Source organism: Capsicum annuum, chromosome 8, assembly GCF_002878395.1.
Source record: "Capsicum annuum cultivar UCD-10X-F1 chromosome 8, UCD10Xv1.1, whole genome shotgun sequence".
Classification (NCBI taxonomy): Eukaryota; Viridiplantae; Streptophyta; class Magnoliopsida; order Solanales; family Solanaceae; genus Capsicum; species Capsicum annuum.
Window position 1 is genome coordinate 156,137,929 of NC_061118.1, and position 22,356 is coordinate 156,160,284.

Below are 22,356 nucleotides of genomic sequence, written 5' to 3' on the forward strand. Positions count from 1 at the left end.
TTTCATATAACTTCAAGTAAATCAGGAAAAACAAATGAGTTGCTCTTTAATTTAAATGTTACGATCCGATTTTTGAGTCATGATAGCATCTACCAAAATCCACCTGTAGGTAAGTCGACACCGTAATCCGGAACTAATGCAATGGATTACCTTGGTAGAAACGTCCAACATGGACTCTATGTAGCAACACAATGTAACAACATTCCACAAATGAAACGACTAACTTTTGAATACCAATCCCATGACCTGATAGTATAAGTACAAGAGCAACTCTAAATTTGACAACAGAAATTGCAATTCGAAGTTCGGCAACTTAAATAGTCTTATACAATTGTCTCGAATACAAGACAAGTAAAGATAGAAGGGAAAGAGGGCAAATCGAACTCCAAGAGCTCACCCTATCTCCAGATGATCAACACGGCACGATCTCAACTCAACGGCAGCAACTAGAACTTGGGTTTGCACCAAAAAGGTACAAAAGTGTAGCATGAGTACCAAAATCCAAGTACTTAGTAGGCATCATCGGTCGACTGAGCTCAAATATAATGTAAAGACGATATAAAGCAAGACAATGATCTTAAAGTCAAGGGGTAGGATCGAACCTGAATCTGCTTTGATACCACTGTAACAACATCTATACTACTAAAGCAATAACATGACATACTATTTCAGTATACTCCATAATCACCATAACAACTGAGTATTATTTCAAAAGCGTACAACCATATACACAATAGCAAAACATCTACTCACTATAATCATCATCAACCATCTTTAGAACATAAATACAAGAACTTACCACGACGTCCCATACCGTCGGGAAGTACACGAAAGAGAGCACAACAAAGAACTCATCACGGCGTTCTATACCACCGGAGGGTACACCAAAGAATACAACCAATAATACAATAAAGCACAACTACATTAATTTACCAAAAATCGTGGGTAGCACAACCCCGCCATGGCTCATTACCGAAATCCACTTTCAAATACCCATATCGTAATTCAACATAAAGAAAGCAACATTGTCATAGCATAGGCATGTAATCATTAATTCTATAATTTATTAATAAATATTGCGAAGTCCATATTAATTAACCTTATTTTTTCAAAAGTCAAAAGATTACAAGTTTTAAAATCACTAGTCATCAAATTGGGGAAAAACTACAAGCCACTCATAGTATAGGTTAATCAACTGTCATAAGGCCATTCTTTAACTAGTATCATCATGACATGAGTTAGCAACTAAGTCATCTCAACTTCACATGTTAAAAGATAATTTAACTAATCATCACGCAATTCTAGATTCATCATCTCTAAGCATGTCACAACCTTAAGGATTAGTTTTCATATTTTAATCAAGTAAAGTCCACCAACTAGTTTACTAGGTTTCTACGTTCCAAATAATAATCATATATTTTAGAAGTAGCTAGTTATCACATAAGCTACCTTGCTAGACAAGATATAAAGGCAAATTGATTATCAATGTGACAGATCTTTGATCTGTCCGACAGATATATAGGCAAATTGCATATCAATCCGATAGATCTATTATCTTTCCGACAGATATATAGGCAAATTGATTATCAATTCGACAAATCTATTATCTGTCCGACAAATATATAGACTGATTGATTATCAATCCGACATAATCCGACATATCTATTATCTGTCCGACAGATATATAGGCAGATCGATTATCAATTCGATGGATCTATTATTTGTCCAAAAAATGAGAAAATAAAAGTAGACCATTTTGCTAATTGAAAACTTAAAGAGGCTTAATAGCCAAATTTTCTCAACACTAAGCCTTAACTTAATATTAGGCATAAATTTTCTCTAGTAGCTAATTTAGTATCAATAAGGGTTACCCCTCTTATATAGTGATTTGAAACAAAAACCAATACAAATTTACCAAGAGAGACCTCATAATTCAAGCACATAGGTGGTTGGCCCCACGCGGCCTAACCTTACAAATATCAATGCATATAGGTAAATTTGCCCCACACGACATCATAATGTTTTTACATTTTTCGGATTCACCGAACATCATCACAATATCAATATATTTCCTCCGAATTCATCAGGTATCATCATAATATCACACATTCCTCTGAACTCAAACCAGACATCATCATAATATCACGTATTTCTCCAAATTCATCGAGCATCATCATAATATCACACATTCCTCCGGACTCGAATCAGCCATCATCATAATATCACATATTCCTCCACCCTCGAATCAGACATCATCATAATATCACACATTTCACTAGACTCGAACCGAGTATCATCATAATATCACATATTCCTCTGGACTACCGGGCATCCTCATAATATCACATATATCTGCAGATACAACGACATACATCCGCATGCATAGCCAAACCAATAAGCATATACAAAATCTCACAATATATAAAGAAGTAGGGATATAGGATAACACTTGCCATTTTACCTTACTAATAAGCTTCACACATAATATGAGTATCAACAAGAGCATGGTTATTTGTCAAACATGCACAGTAATCACTTAACAAGGGTATTCAAGTTATGATCACAAGATAATCTGATAATCGAGTGCAACCATCACAACTCCTACACCTATGTATATAGCTTGGGCAATCACCACGTATTTAGGCCGCTAAGCATTTACTTAGTTCACGCTTAAGGTAGGTCAAGTCCCACTTCTAAATTTCGAGAATGCCAAACTTACTAACACATGTCTAACTTCTACCTAGAATTAGGCTAAGTCATCTATACCTCACCATAAGGGTGTACCAATCTTTTCTAGGTCTATAAGGAAAGTCCCTTTAAGAATCTTTCCTAAGTCAACCCAACACCAAGGTCATCTCCTATATAGACATTATATAGGTCAATACATTCCTAAGATAGAGAAGTATACCAATTAGGTCTACTTAGGACAATTATAGTGTTCTCACACTAGTCATGAGACCACAAATAGGCTAACTAAGGTCCTAGACTAAGGGTCAAATATCATACCTTACAAATCCATGACCTATAGCAATTGATGAATTCCAAGTTCACCATTTAATCAACTATCGTCTAAATTCCCCGCCCCATCTCGCAAGATATCAATCATTATATTACAAACAAGCTCAATCTATTCTACAGGTAAGCCTAACCTACCTTGAATCCAAGCAACTCACGAACCAATGAGTTTTTCCTTTCCTTTTCGAGAAGCTTCCCCTTCCACAAGCAATTATGCTATCAACAATACAATCTAAGCATTACAACAAGAATGAAAATATCCATTATAGCATCATTGTGCCATGGGTTTCAAATGGACACCAAAATCCCAATTAGGTTTCACCCTTGGAAAGGAGTTTCCAAGACCAACCCATAGCCTAGTTGTCTTTAGGGAGTTAAAACCCTCAAGTAATTTGAGTCAATCACTCAATTTTAGGGCTACAATTGACCCACAATGATTTAGGATTTTGAGTCAAGAAACGATGAAATCAATATCAAATTAAAGGAATTCTTACCTTGGATTTGTATTAAAAAGATGGATTACACAAGTTGCTAAGTTTCTAATCAACCCACAAGACTCATTTTTAAGTCACCAGTCTCCTAAGGTTTCTAGGGTTTTAATAGAAATGAAGAATGCCCCAAGGTTTTAAAAAAAAAGACCCTTTTATACGGTTTTAGCCGCAAGGTCAAAACTTGTTTTTAATCTCCCGGGCTCATTCGTACTCCATTTTTTGCAAACACACTATGTAACCCCACTAAATTCAACATTTCGAATGTATTGGTGAAGTTCAATTTTTTCATCTGAGGTCATTTAGGTCACTTGTGGGTCCCACGCCCATATATTCCGGTTTTTGACTTTTCGACTAATGGATCGAAATGAGCTCGGGTGCTGTGGGATCCGAATCAAGGGTCTATCTACCTTAAAATCGATATTACATAGTTGTTGGCGCAATAAAAATTTGTATTTGAAATTATTACTGAAGTTTTCGCTTGGCAACCATTTGGCATCGACGGAGACTTCAAATTAGAAAGTGGTTCTAAAAATCAAACGAACCGTCAGGTAACTGAACTATCAATTCCAGCAAGTCACAAATAGCTTGAGACGGCTATGGAGGAGCTCTATTGGAGAAAATAAGTAAGAACACGGCTAATGACCTAAAGGGTCATTACATTAAATTTGTGGGAAAAAAAAATCATTTACTTACCCTAATTGATTTTACGAGTGACCTATTTTACTCTCTCATCCTTGTTTGACGTATACATAACTCTTTACCCCTAAAAAATATAAAAGTAGAACAAATAATATGCGGTGTAAGTTGAAAAGATATCAATATAGCAATGATGGAAGTTGTTGCCGTAGGAGAAGCCGTGAAGAAGATAAAAAGGAGAAAAAAAAAACTCCACTTTATCAAAATATTAAAACAGCTTACCTAGTTGCTTGTTTGGATATAATTATATATTAACGAAAAAAGATCACTAAGAATAGGTTAATTCTATGATTCCTAATTAAAAGGTGAATCAGGACAATTTTATTCAATGTTAAACCTTTTTTTCAGCTTTCACGCACCTTTAATTAAGAGAGTAAATAATACTCTTTTTATGATGACAAATGTACACCCATGCAATTGTTATGTATACATAAGGTCCTTGTTTAATGGGAGATGACTTAAATCACACTTACCAAACTTCTTATGATGACAAATGTATACCATGCAATTGTTATATCTACATGTTGTCATTCAGGAAATAGCTAACATTTTTTTTCTTTCCTCTTCGTCCTTCCTCTCTAGCTAGCTAGCTAGGTGACTTTATCAATATCCTATAAAAATATGTTACATGCGCCTCTTATTCAGACACCAATCACCATTGATCACTTCAACTATTAATACGTAGTGTTAATTTGGGTTATCGATATCGATCAAGCAGAAATAAAATGGGGGAAGATTTGTTGGCATTTGTAGTTATGGTGATTGTGCAATTAGGGTTTGCTGGAATGCTAATAATAACAAAATTAGTGATGGATGGCGGCATGAATCCTTTTGTTCAGTGTGCTTATAGGCCTATTTTTGCCACCATTTCCATTGCTCCCTTTGCTTTCTTCTTAGAGAGGTACACCTTATTCCTACCTACAACTTACAAAGTTCCTTTTTTTTTTTCTTCTTTAATTACTTATGGAGAATAGAAAGAGGAAGCCCAGAGATGAAGAGATATGTCTTAATTTATTTAAATCGGAATTATTTGATTCAGCCTCTAAAAATAGCTCCTATATATATAGTTCTCATAACTAACATATAGTGTGCTATTAAAAAATATAAGTTGTGGAAATGATTATATCGATGAGCAAACGCTATAATTTTAGAAGGATAGTTTTAGTTACAAATCTTCTTCCGAAGGATATATAGTCAAGTAATAAAGTATGATATGAACTGTTTTCATATATCCCATTCCCATTGCATATCAAGAAAATAAATAGCTAGTGAAATAAAATTCCATTTTGTATCCTTCTTTGGAAGTTTACATAGTAGAACTTGGGAAGTACTATTCCTGGGATTAATTTTGGCTCATTTTGTTGAAAAGCAAATAGCTCTGTATACTTAACTTTCGCAATGTTGCAAGGTTGGAGAAAAGGCAAGACGAGAATTGCTCATTTAGTTTCGAGAATTGCTTCTTGGAATGACCTAAGATATTTTGTCTTGTTGATCAACAATACTTTTCCTAGTGGCACTCTTTTTACTTTTATGTTTTGTTATTATCTGCGTTTGTTAGTTGTTACATTCATTTATATCTTTAGGATGTTTGTTTTTTCAGTTTCACCTCCTAATTGATTTGACAATATTATGTTATACTTTTGTCTATCACAAAACAAATTGATGTATTTTTATAGTTAGAAAATATACACTCTAGTTTATAATTTTAGCCCCCACTTGTGGGAACCTACTCGATATAATTGTGTTATAATTTTGGAATGTTACTTGTATATAATTTACTCATAAGAAAATTTTAAGATTATCTAAATTTCTGATCATGTAAAGGGATCTAGGAAGGCTTCTAGGTGTATAATTTTACTTCAAAAATTTTATTACTAGTTGGGCTCTTGCTCTGTTGTACGTAGGCTTGAGAGCAGAGGCGGAGCCAGCCCTCTGAAGGGGATTCGTCCGAACCTCCTTCGACGGAAAATTAAAATTATTTTTTATGTGGTTATAGTAGGTGTTGAACCCCTTTGACTTAGTTTTCTTTGAATATTGAACCCCCTTACTTGAAATCCTGGCTCCACCTCTACTTGAGAGATGACACACCCTTCCTAGAAGGTGGTGTCATTCTTTTGTGCTCTTTAGGTGTATCATTTTTAGAGTATTTATCTATGATAATATTTCACAGTTTATAATCAAAAAAGAAAAACTATGAAGTATGGACAATGAATTTTGTTTTCTTGGAAACTTAGTGTATACCTTATTTGTCCTTCCAATAGGAGATAACACAATCTTGTATCATTGTCTCTTGATTCTCTTCTTTTTCCTCATCGTGTGGCAGGAAAACTAGGCCTAAGATGACACGCTCTATACTTTTTCAGATATTTTTGTGTTCTGTTTTCGGGTAAGCATTTTCTTTACTGTTGAAAAACTTAGTAAAAGTATATGCATTGCATTATTTGAGTAATAGTATGACTTTCAAAGGCATGTTTATTTATTCAGCTCAAAACGGGGAAATTAAATTTCTATATTTACCAATGTTACCTCTCTTGTGCAAGTGCTAATTGTATGCCATCATTCGCAAAATAGAGCTTACAAGCCATTATTAGGCCTGAGGTGGTTGTTGTTATAAAACTTTTAAGTTCTACATATTAGTGACTATTTTTCAATTACATGAGTTGAAAAATAAATATTTGTGTCTGAACCCTTTTCATCATTTAATTAACAAAAGGCATATACAATGTAATCATATCACCGAGACATCGACTCTTTAACTTATTTGAGATTGATATATACAGCACCATTGTTGTTATCATACTTCCGAATTATAACTTGCCTTCTTTTTCTTTTTTTTCATTACCGTGAAATATGCAGGATAACAGCGAACCAATACGCATATTTTATTGGGTTAAATAATTCAACTCCAACAGTTGCTTCCGCCCTTGATAATCTAATCCCAGCATTCACCTTTCTCATAGCTGTACCCTTAGGGTAACTGATTTCTCTAAAATTAAACATAAGAATTGAATTGTAATATGATAAATTAATAATTTCATTAATTTTGTGGGTGCAGGGTTGAAAAATTGGGGTTAAGAAGTATAGCAGGACAAGCCAAGTTTGGGGGCACAATAATATGTGTTGGAGGGGCAATGTTATTGTCATTATATCATGGCAAAGTGGTAATTGGTCAATTGGGATTTCACTGGAAATATGCAGAAAGTACAGGCAAAGATGTTAATTCTGCCCATTCCAACTTCTTTTTAGGACCATTTTTACTTATAATGGCCAGTCTCACTTATGCCATTTGGTTAATCATTCAGGTAATCTTTATTCGACGAATAGTACTCTTTGTGAAGTTCTTACATGTTAACTTGTTTTCTTATTGTTGAAGAAAGAAATGCAGCAACTTAGTTAAACTTTAGCATTTAGAAATTTCGGTTGAAAGGTATGTGTATACAAGATATATATCATGTATAGATTGATATAATGTAAACATCGGATGCGAATAATATGTTGCTAGTTCTTAACTGCCTTCAATTTTTGTTGTGTTTTGGTTCATTAGGGAAGGGTAAGTGAGAAGTATGTAGCTCCATATACATGTATAACGTTGATATGCTTAATGGCAAGTATAGAGAGCGTCATCATTGGCTTTTGCGTCGTCCCTAAACTTTCTGAATGGACATTAAATCCCATCAGGGCAATCTCAGTTGTCTATAATGTAAGATTCTTTCACTTCAACTTGTACACTACTTCTATCAGATTAATACTGTTTTTAATTCATCAGTTATTAATAATCAGAGGCGGATCCAGAATTCGGAGTCTCAGGGTGCCAAGTAGACTTATCGATTCAATCACTCGGAGACTCCAAATCCTAAGTTCGCCTCCAAGGGCAGAACTAACTTACGGCCAAAGTGTTAATCTTAACCCTCTTCATCACCCTCTTCATCAGAAAACTGTAATATTTTTATATAGTTAACATTATTTTTTACGATATATAGTAGATATTGAACCTCCTTTGACTAGTTCGTGTGTTTTTTTCGTTCGATTTTAAATTTTCCTAATAAAAATTGTCGCTCCGCTGTTGTCTCTCAACAGGGAGTGATTAAAAGAAGGAATACTTCAACTTTTTACCTATTTATTTTTCTAAAAAACAGTAAACAAATGTGACTTTTGCAATTTGGCCTCAATTTTGTGTACAAAGTTTTAGTATAATAATTAAGAATTAAAATTCATCATATATTCAAAATTTACAATTTGGTATGTTAAAATAGAGTTAGAACTCCTATATTGAAAATAGAATTAATCCCTTTTCAAAAATAAAATAAAATAACAAGCTTAGTAACATATAAAGAATCAAATCCACTCTCTTCTTCTCCTTCCTAAACTTGCTATTTCAGTTAAAAATAAATGAATTAATATAAGTCAACAACAATTAAAAGCATTGCAGTGAAGAGGAAGAAAAAGAAAATTTTCAATTATAAGATCGGGTTATTATCATAGATCAACTTAATCTGCTAAGATTAATCTATATACTTTACACAAAATTTAAATCTAATTTATTTTGAAAGGACAAGTCAATGAATTTTAACAACTCCCTCTCGTAATTACGTAACATGAACATATGAAACAACGGGGGATCTAATTATACCTAGGTTAAGTATTACTTACATTGGACTTATCAAATAATCGGTTCTAATTATAACTAAGTTAACCAATAAAAAATTTTAAACAAGTATAATAGAAATTTTAAATAAATATAATTTTGACTTCACTGGTAAAATATAGTTGGATACAATTGATTGAACTAAATTAAACTAAACAAAAAGAAAAAGGTTTGCCAGGATAGAGTTGCATGCAATTGATTTAATTTAAACTTAATCAAAACAAGTTGTTGGCAACAGGGTTAGAGAACCTGCAACAATCTGGAGAGAATATATGCCCCTTTGCCACTGGAGCAACATAACACTTTGGTTCCCTTGGTGACACATTTATTAAATATTTATATTCATATATATATACATACCTACACATATATAGAGTTTACGTCGAAGCTTGCGAGTGGCGTGGCACCCTCAAGTTCCTTAATAGATCCGCCCATGTTAATAATACATTGATTTTAGTCGCTATGATATCTGACTAAGTATACTAAGCTCTCATATTTCCGCTACGTTATGATTCTTTTTTATTAAAAAAAATAAAAATTTAATGATGACAAGAAGCTTTATTGATGTTGACAACAGGGAGTTGTGTGTACATCATTTGCATATTTTCTAAGCTCATGGTGCATTGAGAAGAAAGGTCCTTTATATGTCTCAATGTTCAATCCGTTGCTTTTAGTTATTTCGGCATTTCTCAGTTGGACTTTGCTTCGTGAGAAATTATACCTTGGAGTGTAAGCACATATATAGCCTAACAATTTCCTTTCATACTGCAAGCTAATTATAATTTCTTAGTAAAACATTTTAATGAGAATCACTTGTTGTTGGTATTATTATGTCAGAGTTGTAGGGTCAATTATAGTAGTGGCTGGGCTTTATGGATTTTTGTGGGGTCAAAAGATGGAGACAAGTGCAGAGGATATTGAAGTAAATAAAGAGAAGAAGCAGTCCACTAATTTACAAGTTGATTTGGAATTGCAATTACCCAACTCTAATGGTCATCTTATAGAGTTGAAGCAGATATCATCAGAAGCCAAAGACGTTGAACTATGATGGGCCAAATATGATAAATTGGAGTACTACTTGTATAATAAGGGTATAAAATTCAAAAAATATCCAAAAGCTAAACGGCCTAAATCCTCTGTTTTCAGGGTGAATTACAAGAAAGTACCAACAAAGGTGTCTTTATATTTAGTTTTTAGCCAAACACTTATTAACACCCATAGGGTAGTTTGGTAAGAGGAATAACGAATATTGTCAACTTCGATGGTTCTATTCAAACGATTCAAGTTAAAAAATATTGATAAGTAAGACAACGGCCTTCATGACCATATTGTCTACGGACGTGTTTAGAATTCAAACTTTATAGTTTCAATCTTTTAAGACATTACATTTATTGTATTTCTACAGCTTTGGGTTTAGACTTATTATTTATTATCCTTTTGCATCAGAAGTACTAAATTTAGATAAACTCAAGTGTTTCATACGGACGCACCACATAGGTGAGCCCACAAAAATAGTTCAATGGCATGACCGTTGAAAGAACCTCACCTGGTGCATAAAAATGGCGCTAAATTTAGGAACATTGAATTTAACGTTTAAAATCTTACTTTATGCACCATGGTATGTTTGTTACAAGATCGGCATAATTCAATAACTTCAATCCCAACTTTGTGTTTCTTTTTTACAAATTCATTGGATTCAAAGTTTTAATCTAAAATTTAGTAACTTCAAAAAATTTTAATCTCAAATTCATGAACTTTAACTCATTGTTCCGAGTATGATAATAAGCACAAGTACTTTTATGTACCATAGGATTAGGCACACATTAAAAGGTAATTTTTTATTTTTTTTTGCTATCATGTTTTATCGCTCATTGACTGTAGTTGGTTATGAATATCTTTTGATGCTAAAATGGTCCTTATTATTACTTTTTTTTAGCTCAAAATGGAAGGATTTTTATTTTTATAGTAAGGATCAACCATACAAAAAAGGACCTGATCTATATGCTAAAATGGTCCTTATTATTGCTCTGCTTGTTAAATCTCTTTCACGAAAAAGATTGCCATTTATTTGTGTTTTTTTAATTGACATGACGTTTGGGACTCAAATTCCACTCAAAGCATTGACTTGCTACATGATCTTCTAACTTTATAATGATAGTACTTTTTTAGGAGCCGTTTGGTGCGGTACTAAAATTAATAATTTTGGAATAAAATAATAATTTCAGAATAAAAATTTGAATCACTTGTTTGGTTGTAAATATTTGAGATAATTTATCCCGGAATAAGTTATCCACTCAATTGGTGGGATAAAAATCTCAAGACTGTTTTTGGTATAAAATTATACAATGACTAAAATACCCTCAAAACCTATGATTTCATTTCACATTAAAAACTTATTAGTAATATATAATAATTTATCAAAAATTTAAATTTAAAATTGAAAACTCTTATTCCATCATTATCTCCAATTATCCACTTTTATTGATCCGCCTCACATAAAAATATCAACACCATTATTGAATTATATATTTTAAATTAAATAGTTTTTTAATCACTTGAAAATTGATATGGTATATATAAAATGAATTTTAATATATTATATGAGTGATATGTGTTTAAATGAAATGAAGTAAACAATAAATCATCTTTTACTTTAACAAATTTAAGTTGGAAGTTTTTATTTCAAACTAAATAAGGTGTAGTAAGATTTTTTTTAAACATATACGGCATAATCATGGAAAGGCACACGCAGAAAAATCAAGAGTACATATATCTTCTCCCCCTGAACTTGTCCTCCAAACTCACTTTAGCACTTAAACTTAACTTCTGTTTACTTGCCCCCCTTAACATCTTTAAAATGTATTAAATTCACTCGTACAGCTGACGAGACAATAAAAAAAAAAAGCTTGTTTGTTTTTTTTTTTTTTAAAAGCCCCACTTTATTATTATTATTATTATTATGTATGTATATATATATATATATATATATATATATAACATTAAAAGAAAATGAGAAAATCGAGAAAGGGTATGTCTTCTTCATCATTGACATTGTCATCTTCTTCATCACTCCCCTTCTCCACCCCACCCAATCTCCACCCCGTTTCTTCGTAATATCCTTATCAAGTCCTAATTAATCCAAAATTTCATTTTTCGACAATAAAAAAGGTTTCAAGATTGATGAACAAGTTTGATTCTTGGCCAAGAATTTCATGTTATGTGAATACCATCTATGCCATTTTTGAATTTTGAACTGTTTATGCCATTTCTGTAGACATTTTTGAGTAAAAAATTAAAAAATTGAGAATTTTGGGATTTTGGGTTTTGGTTAATGTGAAAGAATTTGAATTTGAGATTTTGTATATTTATGTGTTTTTGTGATCATGTAATTATACTTAGTTCATTGTTGGATTTGCTCAAGTTAATTCAAGTTAGTTTTGCATTTGATGAAGAAAAAAAACTCATTGAAAAAGCTTGTAATAATGGTGAAAGAAAGAGAAAAAATGATGTTTTAATGTGAAGAAGAAGAAGAAGGAGGAGGAGGGGACGGGGGCTGCTGCTGAAGAAGAAGAAGGAATTGAGGTGGGGTGGGGGTTGTGAAAGAATGGGGGGGGGGGCTGTGAAGAAGAAGAAGGAAGGAGGTGAGGTCTATTTTGTTTATATAAAATATATATTTTTATAAAAAATTTACTCTTTTAAATGTGTGTATATATATATATATATATTAAAAAAAAAAAAAAATTTAAAAATAATTTTTACGTGGCAATGACATGACACTGATGTGGCACTGATTTGACAATGACGTGGCGCGTGTGTAGTGTACTTTCTGTTGTGAGAGTGGTATTCAGGGTGAAAATAATTCACTTTAAAGATGTTAAGGGGGTAAATAACGAAAGTTAAGTTTAAGTGCTAAAGTGGGTTTTGGCGACAGGTTCAGGGGGAAAAAATGTCTTTTCTCAAAAATTAAAGATAAATAAGATAAAATTTTATTTTTAAAATACATACGATATAATTATAAAAATGCGTACACACAAACGACTCCTTATTAATTATTAATAGACCAAGTCTTCTTTTAATTGTCTCTTCTGTCATTCTCAGTTCATGATATGTCAATTGGAATCATATGGATCACAAAATAAACAGATAATATCTGACGCAGCATCCAAACCTTTATTAATAATCATTAGAGTTGACATGGTGGTTCAACGCTATGTCCCTTAAGCAAGAGGTAGGGATTTAATTCTGCCTCTGACGAATGAAGCAAACTCTGTGGCCAGTTCACTACCGCTTAGTGCGCTAATAGAGGAACGGAAAATTAGTTTCACGACTACCGACTGTAGAGATACCTTGGGAAACAAAAAAAACCTTTATTAATAACCGTACAGTAACTTCTTTATTCTAAAATTCGTTCTTCATAATGTTTGGGACGTGATCCATGTTTCAGTCAAAGTCCATAATTTAATCCTTTTTTTTAGTTTTCAATCTTGTTTGAAAGATGGATTCGAATTTCTATTTTTTATTTGAGGTTGATTTGACTTTCGAAAAAGCACCACCCGTCATCTATAATTAGAATCATTTGAGAGTGAATTATTAATGCTAGTAGGTTTTTGTCTTTGAGAAACATTAGCACATAAGAAATCAGATTTATTTGCGAGAGCTTTCACCAAAGAGAAGAGAGAAAGAGAGTTCTTTTGCTGCAGATTTTGCTCTCCAACCAGCCACCTCCAGATCGCGTTTGTCAACGCGTTTACCATTGGATTGGACTGAAATTTTGAGTGAGTGTTCCTAATATCTTGGTATTGATTTGAATGATAGAGATCAGATTTGGAGGTCTGCAATATCTGATTTTTGAGTCCTGAATAACATCACTATTTTGGATGATTTCTCATGATTTATTTTTATTGGTGTAGCTATGCTTCTCATGTTTAACACTTGTTGTGTAGCAATTTAGGAGAATATTTGTAACTCTCTTATTATTATGGTGGAGTTGTTTAGATCTTTGTGATTTCGTGATTGCTACCTTCGATGTGAAGGATTTTTCCACATTATATTTGATGTTTTTTACTTTCTTTATTTTCGTACTTACCTCCTTTCGTCATAACACATAAATCAGAAATTTAAAATTAATGTATATTTACAGACAAAAGTGACGACCAATTTGACTATGCCTGAAAACCAATTTTCATCGATGAACTTAAAATTTCTTGTATGTATAATATTCCTAATGTTGGATGAACATAAAATTTTTCATGGTGATCATGATTTGAAGTGTCTGATTCCACCAATCTTGTTCGTCGATCATGTTAACATGAACAAAATGACTTCTTCCATTACATTTATCATAACTAATTAAGTCCATCCATAATCACGTTAATCACTATAACCAAATAGACACGGATCAAGTATGAATGTTTAGATGTAAACGAATGCATGCAATATACGATATGATCTAGATATGTCCCTTTCAAGTTTCAACGTATAAAATTTTATTTTACACCAAAATAAGTTAAGATTAAATTAAACACAATACGTCATTTTCAGAATAACCTCAATTAAAATAGAGAATATACATATACGATGCCCTTTAAACGTGTTCGAAAAAGTGATTTACATACCTTATTTAACATTGGACGACCTATTACCTTCTTATTAATTTTGTTTGAAGTCCCCCACTCCCCACCGCACCCTAAAAGAGTATATAAAAGCAGAAGAATATATATAGTATGCAGTGTAAAACACGCATTTCAGCTGGCCAACAAATATTGGATATTTAAGAGATGCCGTAGCAATGGTGGAAGTTTAATATTGCCATATATAAGAGAAACTAGCTAGCTGAGAAGGTAGAGGTGAAGAAGAAAAGGAATATAATAGTAGAACAAAAAGAAAAAGGAAGCCCCCACAAGTATTCCCTTGGTCACTTTTATTGTTCCCTCACCTAATCAAATTCTAATATTGCTCCTATTGATTACCATCTTGTACGCATATGTTTTAAGATTAAGATATTACTTACATTTTTGTGGAATGTCTTTGATTTAATTAGTAATTTTTGATGAACTTGGTCAGAAGTAGACCCGTCAATATGGGTCAGGCACGTTAGGTCGGCTCGGCCTGATCCGTGAATTGTTAAGGTTGGCTATAAATTTTACAGTCCGTTTAAGAATAGGGCTTTTTAGCCCAACTCGTATAAGTTCGTGATCCGTGAAGCTTGAGCAATATGAATTGGGTTGGCTCGTGGACCAAATAAAATATGATTAAAAGATAAAATAGAGTATTAAAAATTAAAAAATAAAAGAGTCCAAACTTAAAGTCTATTTATACCATCATAGATATTTAAATATTAAATATGTTTATAAAATATATAAATAATTAAAATATAAAATACTAAATTTTTTAAGGAATTAAATATGTTTGATGAAGATGATGTGGCGATGTTGAACATGCCATAAGTGCCATGTGACTTTTTTTGTGAGTTCATTTTCACTTTTAATGGACTAGATATTGACATTTCTTCGTGTTTTATTGTGCTCAATTAAAACAAAATCAGGTTAATATTGCTATTTAGGTAGTTACATTATTGCTCATTAACAGTTTCGTTTGTTTTTCAACATCTCTATTTGGTTTGATTTGCGTCAAAAGTTATTTAGTTTCACGAATTTTTAGGTTTTTTTTTTGTAAATTTGAGACTTAATTAACAACTAGTAACTTCATGTAATATTATGTTGTAAATATTTATGTAATTAATAATTTAAAATTTAAATTAAGATTATAAAAATAATATATTTTAAAAAGTGAGTTGGCCCGTGGAGGCCCGCAGCCCATAGTGTGATGGGTTAGATTTGCTATTTTCTGACCTATCATGTTGATGGGCCAGCCGGCCTAACCTATCAATCTCCAAAGCCCTTATGGGTTGGATCAGCTCGTATTGACAACTCTAGTCAGAAGTCCTTCTTGTCACTCAACACGCACTTAACAAAAAAATTACTTGTAAAGATGATTTGCTAGAATCGTCATTCATAGCAATATTTTAGCCTTAAAACGTGATTAATGATAACGACTTTAATGATAATTGTTGAACAAATATTCTGATATGATAGAGTTGGAGATTCGTCACTGATAGACGATAGTAACATTTTAAATCAAAAATGTTATTAGCACTAACGATTCCTACTTTAACACCGTCAGTCAATTAATTTTTAATCCATTTATTTTTTAAAATAAAATTTAACAGAATATATATATTACCGTCAAGTAGGGGTGTACATAGGTCGGGTTGGTTTGGTTTTCTATTGAAAAAAAAAAAACCAATTATGTAGGTTTATTAAAACTATAAACCAAATCAAACCAACATAAAATCGGTTTTTTCAGTTTAGGTTTTACTCGGTTCTTTTGATTTTTTCGAGTTTTCTCGGGTTTTTTTATAATTTTTATTGTTTACAATTATATTGTGATTGAAGTTTATATCAAGTATGTTTTCACTCATGTACTAATAAAAAACCATAATTATGAAAAATGAAGAAGCGAAAAACTCTCTTGAAACTAAAAAATAAGATGAAGAGTGAAAAATTTAGGTTTTAAGTTTATATTGGATTTTGGATCATTTTATTAATAATTAATGGATAAATATTACAACTTAAAGGCCCAAATATATATATATATATATATATATATATACATTTACTTTTAAAATATTAAAAATTAATAAAACTAATTGAAAAAGTATTTAAAAAGTAGATTATAATTAATATTTTATGTATAAAAAGTTAAATTATATACATGCATATATATATATATATATATATACACATACATACAGACACACATACACATATATACACACACATATATATATATATTATGTCGGTTTGATTTGGGTTCGGTTTGACTTTTTTTTGGTTAACATCAAATCAAATCAAGAATGGTCGATTTATTTTTTCAAACGCCAAACCAACCAAACCAAACCATAAGTCATTTTTTTTTTCTCGGTTTGGTTTGATTCTTCGATTTGACTTGACTTGACGGTTTGGTTTGTACACCCTTACCGTCAAGTACATTTATACTATTTTTATAAAGTTTTTAAAAAATATAGTACTACTAGTTTGATGAATTAATTTAACTAATAACTTATTTTGGTCAACACTTCTTAGGTCATTCAGAAAATACATATACTAACATTTTCTGCTCCCTCGATCCATTTTAAATGATACAGTAATTATTTTGGATCAAGTGGACCAGAGGAATTGTTTCTTACTATACTTATATTATTCTTGCTTCTTGCTAGCTAGGTCACCATATATCCTATAAATATATAGTTCCATAAGCCTATTTTCATCAGGCCACCTATCAAACATTATATATTCACTATCCCCCTCCCCCCCCCCCCCCACCCCCCCACTGTTTGAAGGTGATAGGTAGGTAGGTGATATATATATTATTCATTGTTGTGTTTAATTTAGGTATCGATCAAGAAGGAAGAAATTAAAATGGGGAATGAATTGTTGCCTTTTGTGGTAATGGTGATTGTGCAATTAGGATTTGGTGGTATGATAATAATATCAAAGTTAGTGATGGATGGTGGCATGAATCCTTTTGTTCAGTCTGCTTACAGGCCTATTTTTGCCACCATTTCCATTGCTCCCTTTGCTTACTTCTTCGAGAGGTACATACATACCTTCTTTCACTATACTAAAAAAATAGTATATATTTTCTCCTTGAAATTTTCCACTGAATAAATATTCATTAGCTATTCCAAAAGATATTAAATACTCTTTAGGTCTATCAGATTAAAATATTCATTGGCTATTCCAAAAGATACTGCTTAAATACTCTTTAGGTCTATCAGATTCAAAGCAAATTTCTTGATCCAAGTGGAGTTTAGTATTTTAGTTGTATTTAATATACCCATATTTATATAAAAGAAGTTTCTTTAAAAGTAGTTATCTTTTCCGTATTCAGCATGCATATTTCTCTTTTATAATTCTCTTATTTACTCATGCATTATCTTGACAGGAAAACTACAGCCAAGTTGACACCCTCTGTTCTGTTTCAGATATTTTTGTGTTCTATTTTCGGGTAAGCATTTTCTGTTCTGTTGGAAATAATTAAACTCTACCAAAGCTTTTAATTACGACCATACGTTGCATGTGAGTTGCAAAATGGAAAAGTGAGAAAATAATTATCTTATGTATTTCTAAATAACGTACTAAAAGGCTCGTTCCACCGAATATATAATGTAATCTAACAAATTGTAGTACATATATAAATTAAATTAGGTGGCCAGCGGCTTTAAAAATCAAAGCAAAGGGATATGAACAATTTAGATTAATCATATCAATGATTTTAACTTATTTGGAACTGAAACGTAATTGTTGTTACAATTATATCATGGTTTTACCTTTTCTTCTTTTTCTATCGCAGGATAACAGTGAACCAATATGTGTGGTTCATTGGGTTAACGAATTCAACTGCAACAATTGCTTCCGCCATTGATAATCTAATCCCGGCTTTCACGTTTATTATAGCAGTACCCTTGGGGTAATTAGTTACTCCACATTTCAAAAGTACAAAAGTAAAAAAAAAAATCAATTTGGAACAGGATAAGTAAATAGGTGTAAATAATTTTAATTTTGTGTGGGTGCAGGATAGAAAAGTTGGGGTTAAGAAGTATAACAGGACAAGCCAAGTTTTGGGGCACAATAGTATGTGTTGGAGGTGCCTTGCTATTGTCATTATATCATGGCAAAGTTGTTATTGGCCAATTGGGATTTCGCTGGAAATATGCTGAAAGTACCGGCAAAGATGTCAATTCCGCCCATTCCAACTTCTTTTTAGGACCTTTTCTACTTATAATGTGCAGTCTCACTTATGCCATTTGGTTAATCATTCAGGTAATAATAATAATAATAATAATATATATATATATATATATATATATATATATATATCAGGTTGAGATCGATCATATTAATTCTCAGCGATCATGGTTTCCGTTTAAATATCTTAAATATTTCAAGAAATTGTTGATTGGTAAAAGCATCTTAAAGGAGAAATAAAATCAATCCAATCTTTCCTTAAAAGATTTAAGTTAGATGTATTAACGAGATCAAGTTTTTTATGTTATCAATGTAATTTCACACACACACATGCATATATCAGTAAATTAGTTTCCGTTGAAGAATCCTCAAACATTATTTCATGTGCTATTTCCCAATGAAAGGATGTTTTACATTGGGAAATAGCACATGAAATAATGTTTGATGATTCGATCTTCAACGGAAACTAATTTGCTGTGAAATTACATTGACAACATAAAAAACTTCATGTGCTAAGCCTTCTAATGAAGTTCTCATACAACCTATATTTTCTTAGTTATGCTTATTTTTTGAAAAAAATAAAAAGCTAGTTAGTTCTAACAATCTTTTTGTTGTTATTTTTGTGGGTTATATTAGACAAGGGTAAACGAGAAGTATGCAGCTCCGTATACATGCATCACATTGATGTGCTTAATGGCAAGTGTGGAGTGTGTCATTATTGGCTTTTGCGTCGTCCCTAAGCGTTCTGAATGGGCTTTAAACCCTATCAGAGCTATCTCAGTTGTCTATAATGTACGGCTCTTTATCACTTATCTATTTAATTTATATAAAGAATCTCATATATATATATATATTGCAAAAATTATGGATATTATTAACTTATCGTATTTAATAGGGAGCTGTGAGTACGTCATTTGTATTTTTCCTGAGCACGTGGTGCATTGAGAGAAAAGGTCCTTTATATGTCTCCATGTTCAATCCGTTGCTTTTAGTTATTTCGGCATTTCTCAGTTGGATTTTGCTTCGTGAGAAATTATACCTTGGAGTGTAAGCATATATATAGCCTATAATACTTCCCTTTCGTAGTCTAAGCTAATTAAAGTATTTCTTTGTAAAACATTTACATTTTATATATTAATGACATCATTTATTTGTTGTTGGTATATATATTGTATCAGAGTTGTAGGGTCAATCATCATAGTGGCTGGGCTTTACGGATTTTTGTGGGGCAAAAAGATGGAGACAAGTGCAGATCAGGATACTGAAATAAATAAAGAAAAAGAGGAGTTCAATAAAATTGATTTGGAATTGCAATCACCCAACTCTAATGCCTAATGGTCATTATCTAGAGTCAAAGCAGATATCATCAGATTTAGCCAAAGCATTTGATCAATAATTTTTTCCAAATCACCAATATCATTTTTAAAGCATGTTACTTTTTTATGAATGGATTTACCAACGTTAACCTTTTAAAATGTACTTCTTAAGGTGGAGACTTGTTGAAAGAAACTTGTCTTTCAATGATATTGTTGCTGCTAGATTATTTGAAATTGTCAATTATGTACCAGGGTGTTTTGTTGCCCTACTCATTAAAAATATTCTATGTACCACACTTTCGTTGGTGGAAAATTACTGAACAAATGTAATGTTTCATTGGAAATTCTGTTGGAATCTCTTGAAATGATTTATCTCCAGGTGTATGCTTCAAAAGTAACATAGAACTCTAAATTCAAGCACATGTCATGCATATATTGATTTGATATCATAAAAAGAAATCAAAGTCTTAGATGCCCTATTTTTCTCTCTATTTCTTTTCTTTCATGCATTTTTTTTTTTGGGTATAGTTGCTTTGCAATATATTCATATTTTGATTTAAATAAATTTTTGATTTCACATGGAAAGCTAGAAATCGAAAGCAGTTTCAGAATTTGTTCGTATCGAGAGTTGTGGTGATAGGCCAGATTCAAATGGAGACTAAGGAAAGAATTTAACAACGAAAATGTAAAAAGAAAGCCAATAATTGTAGAAAACTGATACAACATTTAAAATGTAGGCATTAACTATTTTCAGACATATAGCTTTGTTGACTTGAGGCATGAGAGCCTTCACCCCTTGTAGGTGGCTAGACTGCTTGTGTGCTCCTTAGGTGTATTGAATTTAGTTGGTATGATAATATTTCACAGTTTATTGCCCAAAAGAAAAAAAAATCGATTTATTTACTCTAACAAATTTATAATTACTTCTTTATTTTAATATTCTCATTCATCAAAAGTCCTCATTACCGTACACACCCTATGTGATAAAATAATATTTATGTGTATTAAGCTTTTAAGTTAGATAACTTTTATGTAATAAGAAAATAAAAATTATTTTTATAAACCCAAAGTTTAAGAACCACTAATGAAATTTATCTTCTTTTTTTTTCACATCTAGCTTTCAATTTTAAATAGGCATTTGACCATGAAAGATCAAAAATATAATGACTTTATTTGAAAATTTTAAAGATGAAAATAGAGCTGAATTGTATTTGGTCATAGAATTTGAAGTTGATATTAGAATTTAAATGTTTTTTTTAAAACAAAATATAAAAAGTGAAAATAAATTAAAAATAGAATTTTATGAAACTGAAGTTATTTTATGAAAATAAAAAATGAATTTATTTTTTAAATAAAGCAATAAGTGCAGTCAAAAATAGTGAAAACATCTTTTGAGATGTTTTTCAAATTTCTAAATACAACTTCAACTTGCATTTGATTTATTTATGACCAAATAAGTATTTCAAAATAAGTAAAAACGTATTTTGAAATATAGTGAATACTATTTATGGTCAAACGGATTTTTTTTTATCTGTATTACAAAAAGTATAATCAACACAACTCCAACTTCAATTTTAAAATTTATAAATAAAGTAATTTTTTTATTTCATGACCAAATGTCCATTACTGTTTTTTGTTGTCCTTTGATCTTGTAATTGTGTTATTTTAATTTGCTCAATGAAATGACATGAGTAAATTTAAATTTTAAAAATTAAACTATCCTATGTTAGTGGAGAGATGAATTGAAAGATGAATTGGAAGAGGATATTGAAGAGCAGCCATACCAACTGTAAGAAAGAAAAGAAATAGAGAGAGAAATAAGGCATCTAAGCCTTTGACTCCCTTTTGTGACAGTGAGATTCACTATTCCTATTTGACAAAATTTGAGAGACACTCACACAACTTTTGTCTACCATATAATACTTGGACCTCTCACATATTAAAATTTTCCTATAAAGTACTATATTTTTTAAATTTTTTTTAGGTTCAACATTCGGTAGAAAAGAAAAGCCAATCAAGTCGCAGATATCTTAGAGATTGGAGTATTACAAATGTGAATTACTTAATTTTAATACTTTTACACGTGCCCTTCTTCTAGCTCAAACCAAACTGTCTTGACCTCGCACAAATTAATGGAGTCCATTCGGCATGCATACTTGAAATTGGTACCGAAATTTTATTTAAATCCTTCAATTTAGACCTGTACCTATCAGACACTTAAAGTGCTTAAAATTGAGCGCGTGAATAAAAAAAAATTTTTATTTTTTAATTAAAAAATTTATATTTAAATTATTTTATTAATATAATTTTTTATTTAAAAAAAAAAAAAAGAAAAGCACAAACTCCTCCCTCCCGCATCATCGTCTTCACAACACCCCACCCCC

General features: G+C 31.5%; 2 protein-coding genes across 6 annotated transcripts in view; both read left to right on the forward strand.

Annotated features, from left to right (window-relative positions):
- Positions 1-4,646: 4,646 nt before the first annotated feature.
- LOC107871170 (WAT1-related protein At1g09380) lies at positions 4,647-10,287 on the forward strand. 4 transcript variants are annotated; one of them, XM_016717998.2, is made up of 7 exons: positions 4,659-5,103; positions 6,526-6,588; positions 7,059-7,175; positions 7,258-7,504; positions 7,747-7,902; positions 9,425-9,576; positions 9,685-10,287. In XM_016717998.2, exons 1-7 carry the CDS (start codon positions 4,928-4,930, stop codon positions 9,893-9,895), a joined length of 1,122 nt encoding a protein of 373 aa, XP_016573484.1. In that variant the 5' UTR covers positions 4,659-4,927; the 3' UTR covers positions 9,896-10,287. The 4 variants fall into 4 exon arrangements, with proteins under 4 accessions (XP_016573487.1, XP_016573486.1, XP_047250728.1 ...); XM_016718000.2 differs by lacking the exon at positions 7,059-7,175 and having other exon boundaries at positions 4,653-5,103; XM_047394772.1 differs by lacking the exon at positions 6,526-6,588 and having other exon boundaries at positions 4,653-5,103.
- A 6,921-nt stretch (positions 10,288-17,208) lies between these two features.
- Positions 17,209-22,356, forward strand: part of LOC107871171 (WAT1-related protein At1g09380) — a 25,292-nt gene continuing 20,144 nt past the window's right edge. Inside the window, exons 1-7 of one of the 2 annotated variants that reach the window (XM_016718002.2) lie at positions 17,212-17,503; positions 17,854-17,916; positions 18,262-18,378; positions 18,485-18,731; positions 19,293-19,448; positions 19,552-19,703; positions 19,835-20,350. In XM_016718002.2, coding sequence (XP_016573488.2) covers positions 17,328-17,503; positions 17,854-17,916; positions 18,262-18,378; positions 18,485-18,731; positions 19,293-19,448; positions 19,552-19,703; positions 19,835-19,991 — 1,068 coding nt within the window. In that variant the 5' untranslated portion in view covers positions 17,212-17,327 and the 3' untranslated portion in view covers positions 19,992-20,350. Of the gene's footprint in view, positions 17,504-17,853; positions 17,917-18,261; positions 18,379-18,484; positions 18,732-19,292; positions 19,449-19,551; positions 19,704-19,834; positions 20,351-22,356 lie in introns of those variants that run through there. The other variant, XM_047394770.1, reaches the window with a different exon arrangement.